The 17460-nt window shown below is 35.5% G+C and overlaps 1 protein-coding gene across 2 annotated transcripts in view; it reads left to right on the top strand.

The window, feature by feature from the left end:
- Positions 1-17460, top strand: part of LOC129751132 (serine/threonine-protein kinase Pak) — a 184953-nt gene that overhangs the window by 31150 nt on the left and 136343 nt on the right. For both annotated transcript variants that reach the window (XM_055746440.1, XM_055746441.1), the window contains one exon: positions 1828-1982. In XM_055746440.1, coding sequence (XP_055602415.1) covers positions 1828-1982 — 155 coding nt within the window. The remainder of the gene's footprint in view (positions 1-1827; positions 1983-17460) is intronic.

Raw genomic sequence — 17460 nt, 5'->3', positions numbered from 1 at the left:
AGGATGGACAAAATATTTTTCATAACTCTTCATTTTGCATAAGAAAACTTTACAGATAGGTATAACGTATTTTAAGTTCTGAATGTGTATAAAAACATAAAAATATAGGTGATCCAAGATGTGTGGCCCACGATTCCCCACAAGCTAAGATTTGCAAATTGGTTGCGTTTGTGTGACTTATTGATGTTTCATCAAAAATTCCTTTTTCCACGTGAAAGATCATAAGCGTATTAGCATATTTTTGTTATGCACTTTAGGTTCCCCATCGATGAAATTAGCGGGTGTTTTTTTAATTATGTAAGTAAATTTTTCTTACTTTTTTTTAGCTTGATTAAAAAAGAAGCATATGATGCGTATTTAAGTCAACAACATATAGTAATATGTGCTCACGCAAAGCGACGATGATGACAGTTGGCTTGAGATTTTTATCTCAACACACATCTGAGATATTAAAAGTGGCCCACGTTTCCCCATGGTCCACGATACCCCACTCTCCTCTTTTATATATATATATATATATATATATATATATATATGCACAGCAAAAATTGTTTCCTGTAAAATTACGCAAATGTCCTGTAACAAAAAGGAGCAGGACATTTATAGTAATTTTACAGGTCTAAAAACAAATTACGTGGCATTTAATTTTTAGTGTACAACTTTTTACAGGACATTTGCTGTAATAATAAATGAATCTCCATTAACTTTAAAGGAAAACAATTCAAAATTACAGGTTATGTTAATTACAGGTGATTTATTTTAAAGGTTGCAGTTTCAGTGATACGTAATAGTCAAAATTTGTTTTCTGTGTGGCATCATATCCAAACTATAATTTATCTCATGCAAATAATAAAAATAAAGCATTTTCCCTTATAATAATCGAACATGGTGTGAAAGACTAAAAAGAAGGTTTCGGTTAAGGTCAGGACAACTAGAATTATTTTTTACCTTCACCAGATTCTGAATAACCTTTGAGTTAACAGATAAAACTAAAAAAAAATAAGTTCTCTCACACTTTTACGTTCAACTAGCATAAAATATCATTTTTGGTCAAAAAACCTGACAAACATATTCATTTGCGCATTTTGAAACAGGGAAAACCATAAAATCTCAATCGGGAAAACCGGAAAAAAACGAGAATTGGAGAATGGAAACTCGCTGGCCACCCTGGAAAGAACTAAGCTTCATTCGTGATGAGAATCGAAATAAAGTGTCAGAACGCTTAGTAAGGAATAAGATTCATCGGAATATGTTCTAAAATTCTGTAGAATTCCCAACAAACATCATCGTACTCTGAATGATCTTTGAATTTAAAGATTTAATTTTACACATTTACACGTTCATCCTTTATCAAAATGCGTACTTTTTTGGTCAAAAAACCTAATAAAAATATGTTTTGTGTACATATAACCTAGAAAATCATGAAAACTTATTTGAGAGAATCGGGAATTTGAAAATGGAAACTCGCTGGCCATCCTCATTTAATCCTCAAGCTTTCGAAATGAAACAAAAATTAATTAAACCTAATTAATGAATATTCGAATCAGTTCCGTAATTTGATAAAGTTTTTTTTGGTTTCAATCCAAACTTTCGAAAATTTATTTTGAAATAGGTTGCCATAAACATGATAATAATCATCAAAAATATCTTTCACATAAAAAGCGTTGGAAAGGAGGTCAAAACAGACTTCAACGTTTAATAATTAACTGTCACCTTCACTGAACCCTAAAACTGATTCATAACTTTGCACTCTGACTTGTGCTGAGCGCTTGAATGCCATTTTCTCTAAAAACCAAATCTAATGCCGTGAATCTTTCCCATCCACAGAACCGGAGGACGCTGACCGGAAGAAGAAAACGCTCAAGAACAAGATTAAAGTCCCGAAGACGTCCTACAACGATTCCAAACCGAACATCTCCTATCCGACCAACTTCGAGCACACGGTCCATGTCGGATTCGATGCCATCACCGGAGAGTTCACGGTAAGTTGCATTTCTGAGAGGTGTTTTTTTTTGGAAAAAAAAAATTTCGTTTGGGCTGCTTTCAAATGAACCCTTGGAGGTTTCAATTCTTGCATTTGCCTTTTTTTCGGACAACAGCGGCAGCTTTACGTTTTCCGCTGCTGCTTTAAATGAAATTTAATGTGACAGTTCCGTTTGTTTTTGTTCATCTGCCTAACCTTTTTCTCGCCTTTCTAGCCCCGTGTCGATGCAAATGAGGGTTTTTTTTTTCTGTTGCTGCTTCTCTTTTTTCTCTATCACGCTGAGTCGACAAACTCTTGTAAATAATTAAACGCTTTTCAGCTTGCCAATTTTGTATGCGTTAGTGGGCACCATTCATTGGTTTTGGCTTGGCTTTATTGGTTTCCGCGCCAAATAAAACTGTCAGCACATTTGCCAAAACGATCTGTTTTGTCATTTGTTTCCCGTTCAGTTTGTTTTTTTTTTTACTTTTTTCATTTCTCCTGCATTGATTTCGATTAATTTCTCTTCTGTCGAATTCAATTTTTGTTGTCCCACCGCGCGAGTGTCAAATTCGATCGATGACTAAAAAAGTAGCTCAGTTCAATCTTAAAATTAGACAATCACTTTCAATTCACCACCACAGGATTGAAAAGTGTGAACGATGAGTGATTTCTCACCGAGGGGTGATTACATTTGGAGTTTTGTTCGTTTTACAATTTTTTTTTCTTTTACTTTTTTTGTGTCTTTTTTAAAGATTGCGAACCCAATAAGTGAACTTTTAAAAGCACCTTATGTGGTCAGACTCAAAGAATTATTGACTGAAAGTAACTCTCATTAGTTGGATTTTAATCGCTTTCGCTACTAGGGTGAAAATGTCAGTAAATAACTCCCGCAGATCGAGAAAGTTTCAAACTTTGGGGTGCTACTCACGTTTGTCGTAACAATTGAACCCAATATGTATCCCCTAGTTTTGATTTGAAAAATTCGTCAAACAGAAAGGTTCTTGGAAGCATTTTGAAATTGAAAAACAAACAGGAAAAAAATCTCAATCCCTCGACTGAAGACAATGACTGTAGCAAAATGCCACTGAAAAATTCAAACTCACCGTAATGACAGCGTAAAATTGAATAAAAGCACAAAGTGCTTTCATCACCTGTTCCCGTGTTTCGGTTCCCGGAATGTCGGCATACTATAGGCAGATATTCTGTCGGGTAACCGAAACGTGCTCTTCTCTGCTCGGAAAAGGAACCAAAAAAAAAAAAACAAAATAAACTCCAACTACCACCAGTGCTCTCGTCCAAACAGAGAGATGCCATAAGTTTTCCTGTTTTTCCATCGTTGTCGTCATATCATTGTCAGCCAGCACAGATTCCGTTCTGATGGTTGGAAAGAGTATTTTTGTTCCACCAACCGGTAGCCGGAGGGGCATCATCATATGGTTCAACTGTTGGTGGAGTCTTTCGATTTGAAGGGATCGTTCATTAGCAAAAAAAAGTTCTTGTCGCACATTTGTACTCTTATACGCTAAAAAAATACTCTAGAAACACTTTCTTTTCAAACAATTTCGTTGTTTCCATCCGGAACTCAGGAGAAGCTCGTGTGATCTCTTAGGAGCTAATGATATCTCTTAGCATTCCAAAAGATTTATTCAGGAACTCATAAGATCACCCAGTAAATCATGAGATCTGTCAAAACCCAGTTAACATGTATTGACAGAGAAGTATCTCAAATCTCCAGAGGGATCGTAACGATCTCTCTGGCGATTTTGCATCATTTAATCGACAGAGAGGAACACACCATATGCGTACCTCGGATGAGTGCCACGAAATAATCTAAGAAACGCTCCTCTAGACAAACACGCGTGTTTGCCTCAAAGCAGACTGCTCCGATTAAAAGAGCTCATAAAAACACGTTGTAAAATGCGATCTTACGGCGTGTACGAGTGTACGTTCCAAACTTCGCTCGAAGGCACGCATTCGTATTCGGTACCTTTATCTCGGCAGGACAAGCCAAATGAGATTTCGTCGTTTTTCGAGTATCGCCGAAATTAACCGTTTTATTCTAAGCTCGGTAACTCAACTCTGAATTTTTTGCATGCTCTGTCGATTTCTGAGAGGATCCGTAAACTAGGAACATCTGAGTTCTCTAAAACGTATTCTTGAGTTCCAACAGAAACTCGAGAGTTCCCTCGGAGGCTTGGGAACTCTTTAAGTACTTTCCTCAGAAATTTATGAGATCCGTCGAGAGCTGATGAGAACTTTCATGAGCCAATAATCTCCCCCCGAAACTATTGCGGTTTGTCAGAAACTAATGAGCTTTCTGAAATGGGTTCCAACAGAACTTCGAGAATTCCCTCAGAAACTTGAGAACTCCTTGATGATATCCCTTAGAAATTTAGGAGATCCATCAAGAACTCATGACAACTTTCAGGAGCCAATAATCTCCCCCCGAAACTCTTGCAATTTGTTAGAAACTAATGAGCTTTCTGAAGTGGGTTCCAACAGAAACTCGAGAGTTTCCTCAGAAGCTTGGGAACTTAATTAAGACATCCCTCAGAAATTCATGAGATCCGTCAAGAGCTCATGAGAACTTTCAGGAGCCAATTATTTTTCCCGAAACTCTTGCGGTCTGTCAGAAACTAATGAGTTTTCTGAAGTGGGTTCCAACAGAACTTCGAGAATTGCCTCAGAAACTTGAGAACTCCTTAATGACATCCCTTAGAAATTTAGGAGATCCGTCAAGAACTCATGACAACTTTCAGGAGCCAATAATTTTTCCCGAAGCTCTTGCGGTTTGTCAGAAACGTTTTCTTAAGTGGGTTCCAACAGTAATTCGAGAGTTCCCTCAGAAGCTTGGGAACTCATTTATGACATTCCTCAGAAATGTATGAGATCAGTCAAGAACATTCAGGCGCCAATAATCTCCCCCAGAAACACTTGCAATTTGTCAGAAACTAATAAGCTTTCTGAAACAACCTACTTCAGAAAACTCATTAACTTCTGACAAATCGCAAGCGAGGGGAGATTACTGGCTCCTGAAAGCTCTCATGAGCTCTTGGCGGAGCTTAAGGAATTATGTACCGTAATCCGGGGTAATATTGATCACTTTTTTCAATATATTTCGATTATTTTTTTTGTTAAGGGGAATGTGGCATGTTTTATATTTTTAGAACCAGTACTGGACTCCTATGAACGTAAAACATGGTTCGGAAATTTATGAGAGCTTCTTAAATTTGATTTAAAAATCGTTTTCGTCTCTGTTCATAATTTGAAACTTTGGGGTGACATTGATCAGTCCCTATTCTGACGGTTTTAACGAGTTTTCTTGATCATAAAGGATACAAAACACCTTCAGAATATTTACAAATGCTAGTTTATCAATTTAACGTTGATTTTTAACGTTTTATTTTTAAAAATATTTATAATCGATTAAAGAACTATGATGCTGCCTACATTAAGGGGCAAAACTAATTATAATTGCTAAATAGTTTTAGCTTCAAAAAACAAATGAAATTTTACCTTCACACACTCCCCTAGTCCCTCCCACTATTTCCATTTTCATTTTTTCTTCAAAGTTAACGATTTGATAGGGTTCCTATCCATTTGTCCAATATTCTTTATTTTTCAAATATCAAAAATTTATCATTAAATAACTATAAAAATAACACTTTAACTGTTCATATACAAAGAAAACAAGTTTTTCTTTCACATTCAATCACCCGTTTGCTTCTAAATGCATTTTGGTATCATCAAGAGAGCTGTTTGTTTGCGAGCCTTGGAAAAATAGAAATTTTAGGATTTTGAAATGAGATTTTTTACTAACAGAAAAAAGTTTCAAATACAAACCAATATTTGCCTATTTGATACTCAATTAATAGGCTTTCAAACGTAGAAAACAGTTTTCAAAAATTCAAACTATAGACTGAGTTATTGATGATAATGTGGAAAAGTTTATTGTTGGTAAAATTTACCCCGGGGATCAAAGTTACCCCGTTTTTCGGTACTCAATTTTATCATGAACTCTTGAACTCTTTCAGCTCAGAATTTCTTAAGTTCTTTTAAATATAAATAGATTTTATGAAACTGGGTAAAGCTTGTCTTAAAGAATTAGCTGATCCGGAGAATTCAAGAAATGCTCTTAATTTCTTAAGTTCTTTTGAAAACTCGGTACCGAGTAACTGAGTAACTAGTCTCAGAAGTTCATAATTTTCATAAAGATTAAAGATCATGCATGCTTAAAAGTTTGTTACGAAACATGTGGGCTTCCCAGAACTCTCAAGTTACAACAAGACCCCATAAGCTTCTTAAAGAGCTTAGACTTTTCATCAAAACTACCTTTTCTAAAAAATCTTTTTTTCAACTTATGAGGTCGTTCAAACCCAGCAAGCTTAAAATCGCATTAAAAATGATAGCTCAAGTCGTTAATAACGCTACTGCGAATCGCAATTCCTGCCAAATAAGTAGAAGGTCGTAACAATGGTTACTTGAAGTCGGTATAAATCGGATGTGATGAAATGTCCGCCATGTTTGCAGATTCTGAAGATGATTTCGCTCTCGTGGTGGCTTCAATTGAGAAAACAGCCTTGTTGTTCTCTATGCGACCAGCAATGCAACCAGTTTGCTAAAATCAGATGGTGTTTTTAAACGAATTGTCCAATCAGAGAAGCAGAAAATATTGCCGCTGCCTACGGTTCGCATGCGTTGAGAGAAAAAATATGTGCTCTCTTGCATTCTTTCAGTATGTACGAATAAGGTGGTAAATATCGTCCAATTCGTATAGTTCTTATCGCTTTAGCCAAAAGTTAAAATTATGTATGTTTATTTCCTCCACTTTGGTGGGAAAATGCTGTTTTCTCGAGTTTTAAACGATCATTCTATTATGTATATGAAACGTATAAGAAAGTTGTTGAAAAATATATCTACAAAAAATTTTGCTGGAAAATACACGGCAGTTCCGCTAAAAGTTTTCTTTTGTTAGTTCGGTTAAGTAGCAATGTTCCAGAAATTTTTATGAGTTTGATCAAAAAAATGCAAATTATCATACTGTAGAACTTGTTTACTTGAAAATCTCGAGACTTTTTGCAGCTACAAAAACTCTCAAAAATTTTCCTCATGGGAATCATGTGCTTATGAACTAAATCAAGATTTGCAATCAATAATTTCCTCGCAAATTTGATTTGAGAAGTCGTGACACATTTTTAAAATTAACGAGATCTTCAGAGAAATCCTCAGCAGAGCTGTTTATGGTGGTAGTTTGCTGAAGTTTTCTGTAAAATTTAATAGTATTTACATGTAGAAGAAATCTTTCTGAGCTGTTCAACACCTCTTGAAACTTTTGTATCGTAAAAAAACAAAACAAAACAAACAGTGGCTACTTAGGGATAATATTACATAGTTAGATGTGATATTACACAAAAAGCATTCCCACGTCAAGTACATCGTGATTTTGTATTTTTCGATGCCCTAAATCCCTCGAGAAAAAAAGTGATTTTGTATTATTACATTAAAGAATCATAAATAATACGTATTTTTTTCAATCAATTTTTTTTGCTGTGAAGATGACTCAGTTCCTTTAAGCCATGACTGCATCCATGACTGACAGCGACATGCTGATGGCGAGTTGTTTTACCTGCATCATAATGCAATTTCTCGCTTCACTTGCCTCGTAGATCAGATTTCGAGCCAGACGTCCGAACTTTCATCCCGTTGGTCGTCCGGTGCTACTGAAAATAGTTTAAAATTGAACATCAAAAGCCAGTCGATCAGTTTCTATTACTTTGAGCAAATAACATTGAACCATCAGAGCGAAGTCTTCTCGGTTTGCCGAAATCAAATCGGAAGGATTCTTGGTTTTAAACCGTAGTTACTACAATGAAATTGTTTCATAACAAATGCCATCCCTAACGTCTTAAAATCTCAACAAAAATTTAGGATGCAATTTAAAGCATAAATAACAATCGTGACAACACGCAAAAACGGCTCTGTCATTCCTTAGAGAGCGGCCAATCAACGCAGCAAAGTCAGGACAGGCGCCATAAAATGTTTGTTTTTGTTTTCGGCGATTCTAGCCGGCCATAAGCGGGATCACCTTTAATGACAACAATTTGTTTCGATAAAAGTCATAGCTAAACGCCCCCCGATTTTTTGTCTCCACCAACAAAATAATCAAACAACAAATTAACAGCAAACGAAAAAAAATCGTGCCATAATATTTGAATTGCAGCGTGCTGCTTTTTTAAACTTTTTTTTTGCTTCTCCTGGTCATACCTCCATCCAAATTGAACTTGTGAACTTTCGGGGAACGACCGTGTCACTCACTAACGGTTGCTCAACCCATCGCGGTCGGAATGGGAGATTTTTTGGTAAGAAACTGATTGATGACGGAGCCCTTTTTGTGCTGGTTATATCTTCTAGTCGTCGCCGCCGTCGTCGTTGTCGTTTTACATAAGTAATGAGTACCCACGGCGGTCGGTCAAATCTATCCGACCACTTAATCTCTTTCAATTGGGAATGGAATGGATGGAAGATGGTGTTTGCAAAACATCTTTTACAGTCTAGTCTGTCTATCTCTGCTCGCCCATTCGGATGGATAATGAATGATTTGGTGACCCTCCCGCCCTGTTAGATGTGGGCTAACCATTGCATCGGTAATCGTTCGTCGCGTTATGGTAATCGCGAGCGGGGCCGAGGAACATTTGAAGCTGATCGATGTGGTGTCGTATTCTCCGAGCGAATTCGAGTCCAAAGGGTAACGATTTATCGTTGACAGTTGGTTTTGAAATTCGCTGACTGATGATGGAAGTTGGATACAAGCGTAAGATGTCGATGGGTCCCGGCAGGAACTCGTTGAGTCCCGGCAGGAACTCGTTGAGTCCCGGCAGGAACTCGTTGAGTCCCGGCAGGAACTCGTTGAGTCCCGGCAGGAACTCGTTGAGTCCCGGCAGAAACTCGTTGAGTCCCGGCAGGAACTCGTTGAGTTTCGGCAGGAATTCGTTGAGTCTCAACAGGAACTCGTTGAGTCCCGGTAGGAACTCGTTGAGTCCCGGTAGGAACTCGTTGAGTCCCGGTAGGAACTCGTTGAGTCCCGGTAGGAACTCGTTGAGTCCCGGCAGGAACTCGTTGAGTCCCGGCAGGAACTCGTTGAGTCCCGGCAGGAACTCGTTGAGTCCCGGCAGGAACTCGTTGAGTCCCGGCAGGAACTCGTTGAGTCCCGGCAGGAACTCGTTGAGTCCCGGCAGGAACTCGTTGAGTCCCGGCAGGAACTCGTTGAGTCCCGGCAGGAACTCGTTGAGTCCCGGCAGGAACTCGTTGAGTCCCGGCAGGAACTCGATGAGTCCCGGCAGGAACTCGTTGAGTCCCGGCAGGAACTCGTTGAGTCCCGGCAGGAACTCGTTGAGTCCCGGCAGGAACTCGTTGAGTCCCGGCAGGAACTCGTTGAGTCCCGGCAGGAACTCGTTGAGTCCCGGCAGGAACTCGTTGAGTCCCGGCAGGAACTCGTTGAGTCCCGGCAGGAACTCGTTGAGTCCCGGCAGGAACTCGTTGAGTCCCGGCAGGAACTCGTTGAGTCCCGGCAGGAACTCGTTGAGTCCCGGCAGGAACTCGTTGAGTCCCGGCAGGAACTCGTTGAGTCCCGGCAGGAACTCGTTGAGTCCCGGCAGGAACTCGTTGAGTCCCGGCAGGAACTCGTTGAGTCCCGGCAGGAACTCGTTGAGTCCCGGCAGGAACTCGTTGAGTCCCGGCAGGAACTCGTTGAGTCCCGGCAGGAACTCGTTGAGTCCCGGTAGGAACTTGTTGAGTCCCGGTAGGAACTCTCTGAGTCCCGGCAGGAACTCTCTGAGTCCCGGCAGGAACTCTCTGAGTCCCGGCAGGAACTCTCTGAGTCCCGGCAGGAACTCTCTGAGTCCCGGCAGGAGTCCCAGCAGGAACTCTCCCGGCAGGAGTCCCGGCAAAAACTCTCTGAGCCCCGGCATTAATTTTTCAAGTCCCGGCGGGCACTCTTTGAGTTCCGGCAAGCACTGTGAATCCCTTCAGGAACTCCTTGAGTTCCGGCAAGCACTGTGACTCACTTCAGGAACTCCTTGAGTCCCTTCAGGAACTCCTTGAGTCCCTTCAGGAACTCCTTGAGTCCCTTCAGGAACTCCTTGAGTCCCTTCAGGAACTCCTTGAGTCCCTTCAGGAACTCCTTGAGTCCCTTCAGGAACTCCTTGAGTCCCTTCAGGAACTCCTTGAGTCCCTTCAGGAACTCCTTGAGTCCCTTCAGGAACTCCTTGAGTCCCTTCAGGAACTCCTTGAGTCCCTTCAGGAACTCCTTGAGTCCCTTCAGGAACTCCTTGAGTCCCTTCAGGAACTCCTTGAGTCCCTTCAGGAACTCCTTGAGTCCCTTCAGGAACTCCTTGAGTCCCTTCAGGAACTCCTTGAGTCCCTTCAGGAACTCCTTGAGTCCCTTCAGGAACTCCTTGAGTCCCTTCAGGAACTCCTTGAGTCCCTTCAGGAACTCCTTGAGTCCCTTCAGGAACTCCTTGAGTCCCTTCAGGAACTCCTTGAGTCCCTTCAGGAACTCCTTGAGTCCCTTCAGGAACTCCTTGAGTCCCTTCAGGAACTCCTTGAGTCCCTTCAGGAACTCCTTGAGTCCCTTCAGGAACTCCTTGAGTCCCTTCAGGAACTCCTTGAGTCCCTTCAGGAACTCCTTGAGTCCCTTCAGGAACTCCTTGAGTCCCTTCAGGAACTCCTTGAGTCCCTTCAGAAACTCCTTGAGTCCCTTCAGGAACTCCTTGAGTCCCTTCAGGAAATCCTTGAGTCCCTTCAGGAACTCCTTGAGTCCCTTCAGGAACTCTTTGGCTCCCTTCAGGAACTCCTTGTCTTCCTTCAGGAACTCCTTGAGTGCCTTCGGCGACATTTTGGAGTCCCTTAAGGGTGAGTTTCCATTTGATTTATTTGGATTTCCATTTTGAAAGTTTTTAACGATCGAATTTCCTCTGGAAATACTTAGCCCTATCAAAATTCATGAAAAAATGTAAGGTTCCATCTAGTGGCTCATCAGCGAAAAATTGTCCCCCAAACTTCAGCATCCTATCACCGATGGCGTTCTCAAGAACTTTCATCTTTCGCCGCATTTTTTCTTTTAAAGAAGAATAACGAAAACACAAACAAAAGAAAGCGAAAGAATTCTTTTCACCTTCCACCAATTCCACAGAACGTCGTGAACCTCCAGATGAGTTGAAGAATTCATCAACATTTTTACGGCTCCCCTTAATGATGGTGGTAGCAATGATGTTGTTTCCCTTTCTTATGACTGTTAAAGTTAAAGTGTAGGGACTCTTCAACTTCACCCAACCAACCAGTTGAAGGAATACCATATAGAAGCATTTTACGTTTGTATTTTCTTCACGCTTCACTCGTCAATGATGGGGGCGCGCATTTTCCACTTATTTATACCGACTATCTGCCGGCTAACAGCCGGGATTGTGCGTACGTATGATTTTCTTCCCTATAGCTACAGTTTTATGACATTATGCACCGGCATGGCTGCGGTTCGTTCGACAATCAAGTCAAGACAGTTGCAGCTCGACGAGATGGATCTTCCCACACTTTAAAACTAGGTACCGACATCATCATCCACACTTGAAGCTCTTCCTGGATGGTGTTAATAAGCGCCCTCTGACGCATATCGGGATTGAGTTCGAAATAAATATAAAAATCTATCATTGTATCAGCATTGTAATTTTATGTTTATATGGAACCTTAATGGTTTTTGAAGGTTTAGAATATAGGAAAAAAATCATACTTTCACAAAAGCACGATTTAGAAAAAAATACCAATACTAAATCTTCAAATTTCATTAGCACTAACCAAAACATTTCGAAAGCAGAACAAAAACGTGGGCATGCTGAATAACAAAAAATATGTAAAAGAAATAGAAAAACAATAGGAAAACGCGAACTAAATTTCGAAACGCATTGAAAAAAAATCAAAGATACAATAGAACTGACTGTATTTTGAAAAATTGCAAAAATTGAAAAAACACCCTCGAAACTTGAAAAAAAACAACTTACTTGAAACAATCAACAAAACATTGAAAACGAAACTAAGTCAATGCAAAATAAAGAATAGGATTAAAATAAATGAAATAAGACTCTTTTCATATAAAGGTTAAAATTGGTAATGTTTTACTTGTAATGACTAGTAATGAAATCGAAGAATATTTATGCAAAAAAAAATTAACGATGAAAAAGAAAAGAATCAATTTAGTTTGTATGAAAAATTACAAAAATTTCATAAGAAAATTTATTTTTTTTTAAATTCTTAATAAAATTTTATTACAATTAAAAAAATTGAAAACATAATAAAAAATAAAAGAAATAAGACACTTTTTCATATAAAAGTTAAAATTGGTAATGTTTTACTTGCAATGACTAGTAAAGAAATTGAAGAATATTTATGCAAACAAAATTTACGATGAAAAAGAAAAGAATCAATTTGGTTTATTTAAAAAATTACAAAAATTTCATAAGAATTTTTTTTTTTATTTCTCATATAATTTGATTAAAATCAAAGAAATTGAAAACATAATAAAAACTATGGTTTTTTTTATATCAGCTCTCTCCGTGAATAATATTCTTAAAGAATTGAAAATAATATAGCCGATATTATAAATTCCAATTCAAATAAAGAGCGATGATTTCTCTTCATCCGTATTTAAAACAAAATTAACGGTCTAAACTAAAAAATAAATCCACGTAGAGTTATAAATAGAACAGAATCGAAAAATTACAAAAATTATGAAAATTAAAAAAAAAAGAAATCGAGGAAAGGGGTTCAATCTTCACAAACGATAAATATGATAAAAGAGAAAAAAAAATGGATAAAAGCTGTAAATTTTAAACTGAAAATTATGAAATTTATTTCAAAGGTTCATTTAAAAGAAAACGAATTATTAAGCTGGCATAAATAAAAGTAAGGATAAAACAAAAACAAATAAAAGAAAAAAATTCGAGAACTTCAAATAGTAAAAAAATAACTTAAAACAATTTAATAAAAATGTATAATTGATAAAAATAGAGAAAGCAAATCATAAAACGAACATATGATAAAGATATAAGAAAAGGAAAAAATGGGGAAAAGGAATGAAACAGAAGAAATAAACATGGAAATAATATTAAAAAATGTAGTACCAAAAATGAAAAAAAGGAAAAATTCAAAAAAAATAAAACTAAAACCAATAAAAAAAGATAAATGAATTTCCCAAACAAAATCAGAAGCAAACAATAAAAACAAAAAATCTCAAATGAACTAAGAAAAATAGATGGTTTTTTCACAACATAACAGACAAGAACAAGATAAACTGTTAAGATCAAGAGAAACAAATACGAAGAACAGAACAAATAAGAGCAAGAGTAACGAATAAGAATGAGAAGAACAAATAAGCACATAAGAAAATCATTCGAGTAAGAAAGAAACTGTCAAAAAATCAATTAAAAAAGAAAAAAGAAAAAAATATAAATGTAAAAAAGAAAAAAAATGTATATAAGAAAGGAAGTTTTAAAATAAAAAATGCATTATATCAAAGAAATAAAATGGTAATAAATTAGTATATGAAGAAAAATAAGAAAAAAGAAAAAAATGAAGCATTCATTAAAAAGTTGAAAAAAAAAATCATAAAACGGATCGCAACAAACAAGAACTTGAGAAACTCATAAGAGCAAGAAAGAAAATGACAACAAATCAATTAAAAATAGAAAAAGGGAAAAAATATAAATGTAAAGGAAGGAAGTTTCAAAATAAAAAGGAAAAATGGATTATATCAGGGAAATAAAAAGGAAATAAAAAAATGAGAGGAAAAATAGAAATGAAAAATAAGAAAAAACTGAAAATTACAAAAAATGAGAAAATAAAAATTTAGAACAAAAAGAAAAAAACTTGAAAAATGAAAAATAAATTCAGTTAAAAATTTAAAATAAATCATAAAACGGATAGCAATGAATAAGAACATGAGAAACTCATTAGAGCAAGAAAAAAAATGTGAAAAAAAAGGAAAAAATAAAAAATGTAAAAAATAAAAAAAAAATAGAAGTTTTTAAATTAATAAAAATTGAAAATGCAATATATCAGAGAAATAAAATAAAAGTGAGAGGAAAAATAAAAAAGGAAAAAATAAGAAAAATAAAGTGAACATAATCAAAAATGAAAAAAAAGTTGCAAAACAAAAGGAAAAAAGTTAAAAAAAGATCGATATTGAAAATTTAAAAAAAATCCCTAAAATATCATAAAATGGATCGACAAAATACACAACAAGAAGAACAACTGATGTAAGAAAACATTAAGAGTAGGAAAACAATAAAAATGAGGAAAAAATTAATGAAGATAAAGAGAAAAAAATTCAGGGGTTCATTTTTTTAAAAGAAGAAAACAAAATCACAAACGGGTTACAATTTAATAAAAAACAAAGAAAAGTAGAAAAAAGAAAAAGAACAAAAATTAAAAAAAAAAATGGAAAAAATTTAAGAAATGCAAATCAAATGAATATTCAATGTTTGTAATTTAATTAAAAAAATATTAAATTGATTTAAAAATGGGAAGAACAGTTACAAAAAGAAAAAAAAAGAAAAATTAAAGATAAATTTAGTTTAACATTAAAAAAATTGAAAAATTCTTCGAAAAATAATAAAAACTGATCGCAAAAATACACAGCAAAAGCACAACAACATGAATAACTAAAGTAAAAAACACTAAGAGTAGGAAAAAAGTTAAAACGGAAAAAAATAAATTATAATAAAGGAAAAAGAAATTTAGTGTTAATTTTTTCAGGAAGAAATCGAAATCAAAAACGGGTTAAAATCTAGTAATAAACAAAAAACAGTAGAAAAAGGAAAAGAAACAAAAAATGCAAATCATATGAAAATGCAATGTGTGTAAATAAACAAAACAATCCTAAATTGGTAAAAATGGGAAGAAAATTTACAAAAAAAAATAAAAAAAAATTAAAAATGACAGATAAATTTAGTTAAAAATTAAAAAAGAAATAGAAAAATCTTTAAAAAATAATAAAAACTGATCGCAAAAATACATGAAAAGAACAACAACATGAATAACTTAAGGGAGAAAACACTAAAAATAGGAAGAAATTTAAAACTGGAAAAAAGATGAAAAGAAAAAAAAAATTAAGATTCAATTTTTTTGAAGGAAGAAGTCAAAATCAAAAATAGGTTTAAATTTAATAATAAACAAAGAAAGTTAAAAAAAAGGAAAAAAAAGGAAAAATTTGAAGAATGCAAATTGCAAATTAAATAAAAATGAAACATTTGAAAAGTAACAAAAATGTTAAATTGTTTAAGAATTTTTTTTTAATTCAATTTCTAGCTTCTAGATCTAATTTTTTTAAATTAAATTTCTAGCTCATGCAGAAAGGTATCAGAAATCCTGATTTACACAATCATCTTTAAGGTATGAAGTGTCTCTCAAGATAAGTTTCTTTCTATATCGATATCGCATTGTTCGTTCGCAAACAAGCGTTTTTTTGTCAGTTTTTTAATTGAAGAACAAAAAAAATTAAATGGAATAATCTTTTGAGGTTCTAAGTGATTAATTTTAAATTGAAAAATTAGTATGAATTATCTTCAAATTAACTAAGTCTTAGTTTTAAAATTAGATTTGTTATTTTGAATTCCATGATTTAAGCTTTCACTGGGTTCCTCATTTCAAAAATGTTTAAAATGATTTTTCATCTTATGGCCTGCTATTTTTCAATCACTTTTTCAAAAATAGTGAACTCAATCTGCTGAGTCAAAATAATTTCTAAATTTTTTATGTGCCTATTTTTTTTAAAATTTTATTTCAATTTTTCAATTTAAGATATCGCTTCCAATTTCGTTCATTCTCTCAGTGTTTCGACAAAGTTGTTCCCTGTCATCCTCCCGTGAGTTCAATTTTCAAATTCAGAAATCCAAGCATAGCGGCGGCACCTAACCAGGAAAGGTGCTAGTTTCGGTTTTGAATTTAACTTTGTCTGGCGAGAAACTGGTTTTCGGCCGCCAGATTGGCCTCCGGCACAGGTCCCTAACCCGTGAAGAAATCAAAAGAAAATTGCTGGCACCTCTTCTCCGCATTTGTTGCAGCAAAGCAACTCAGAACGGCTACAAACGTCAGTATGTACAACGTCAGTTTCGCCCCAATTTGCTAAGATTCTCGTATCGGTGCTAATTGGAAAGGTAGACACTTTAAAGTCTTTCTTCTAAGGAAAACGGGAAGCGTAGACGACAAGGTGACGATGGATTTCTTGTGACATTTCTTAGAGTAGCGTTTTTAAATTTTATGGCTGAACTAGCTTTGTTTCTACTTTGTTCGAAAAATTTTAATTTCTTAAAAATTCTACTGTTGAACTGGCAATCATTCAAAACTCTTCGCCTCATAATCTCGTCAATACTGGAAGCGTAAATCAAATGAGACAGTATACCTATTTACGCAATTCATCGTTCCATTTCGAATCGATAGTAATAAGTTAGTGTTTAAGTGTTGACACAAATTGGTAAATAAAGAACACAACACACTCTTATAGATGAGAGCAAAATTTTTCATTTTAAGTTTCTTTTTCTTGTTTTCTTATTTACAAGCTGCCTTTGAAAGTAAGTATATTTAGCGCTTTTTATCATTCTCATTTATTCGTTTTCAATAATCGGTAGGTGTTTCACGTTTTCATTTTTATAGTTTTTTTTTATAAAAATTGTTCACGATTTTTCAGTTTCCAAATCACTTTTGTAATTGCACTTCTTGCTTCCTTCACTTTGCTAACAGCTTTTCATAAAAATTCAAATCTGCACAAATGTTTGGTGTTGTTTTTTACCGTCACTCATTTATCACTACACGTTAGCTTAATTTTTTTACTTTTTTTAAAGGGATTTTAAATACACAGGAGGCATTTGTCCCTATATGATTTAGCTTAAAGTGTAATTTATTGTATCCGAAAAATGTGATTACACTTGTTCATTTCTCCTATTTATTTGGACATCTCCATATCGTTGAGTCTATCATCTTTTCTAGACTTCTTATATTGAAAACTGAACGGCATTTAAAAAATGAAAACAAAACAAATCCTCTCAGCCTTCCCACTTATCAGCCTATCATAAAAGCAAATAAGTACATTCTAAAAGTGTTGATTGTGGATGGATGTTAGCTTCTTCAACTCACTCATCCCTCATCCGAATCGCTAAACGACGGCTTCTTGTCGCGAATATTGGTATGCCACCTACAAAGAAGTACACATCCGAACAAGTTGTTTTATGTAAACAACGTGTTTTTTTTTCTCGAAAGGGTAAATAAAATCCGCGACGGGTGTCGAAGACGAAAGGCAATAGAAAATAAAATCAGAAGTAGAAAAAAACCAAAACAAAAAAATAAACAAATCTCTTAACCACATCAAATAAACGCACTTGCGGGTGATTATCCTCTTGGTGCGTTCTCGCTGTCTGTCTCTCTGTGTGTACTTTCTGTCTCTCTCTCTCGCT

The sequence above is a fragment of the Uranotaenia lowii genome, chromosome 3, assembly GCF_029784155.1.
Source record: "Uranotaenia lowii strain MFRU-FL chromosome 3, ASM2978415v1, whole genome shotgun sequence".
In the NCBI taxonomy this organism is placed as follows: Eukaryota; Metazoa; Arthropoda; class Insecta; order Diptera; family Culicidae; genus Uranotaenia; species Uranotaenia lowii.
Note: the sequence above shows the minus strand (reverse complement) of the source record. Positions and strands in the feature narration are given on the sequence as shown.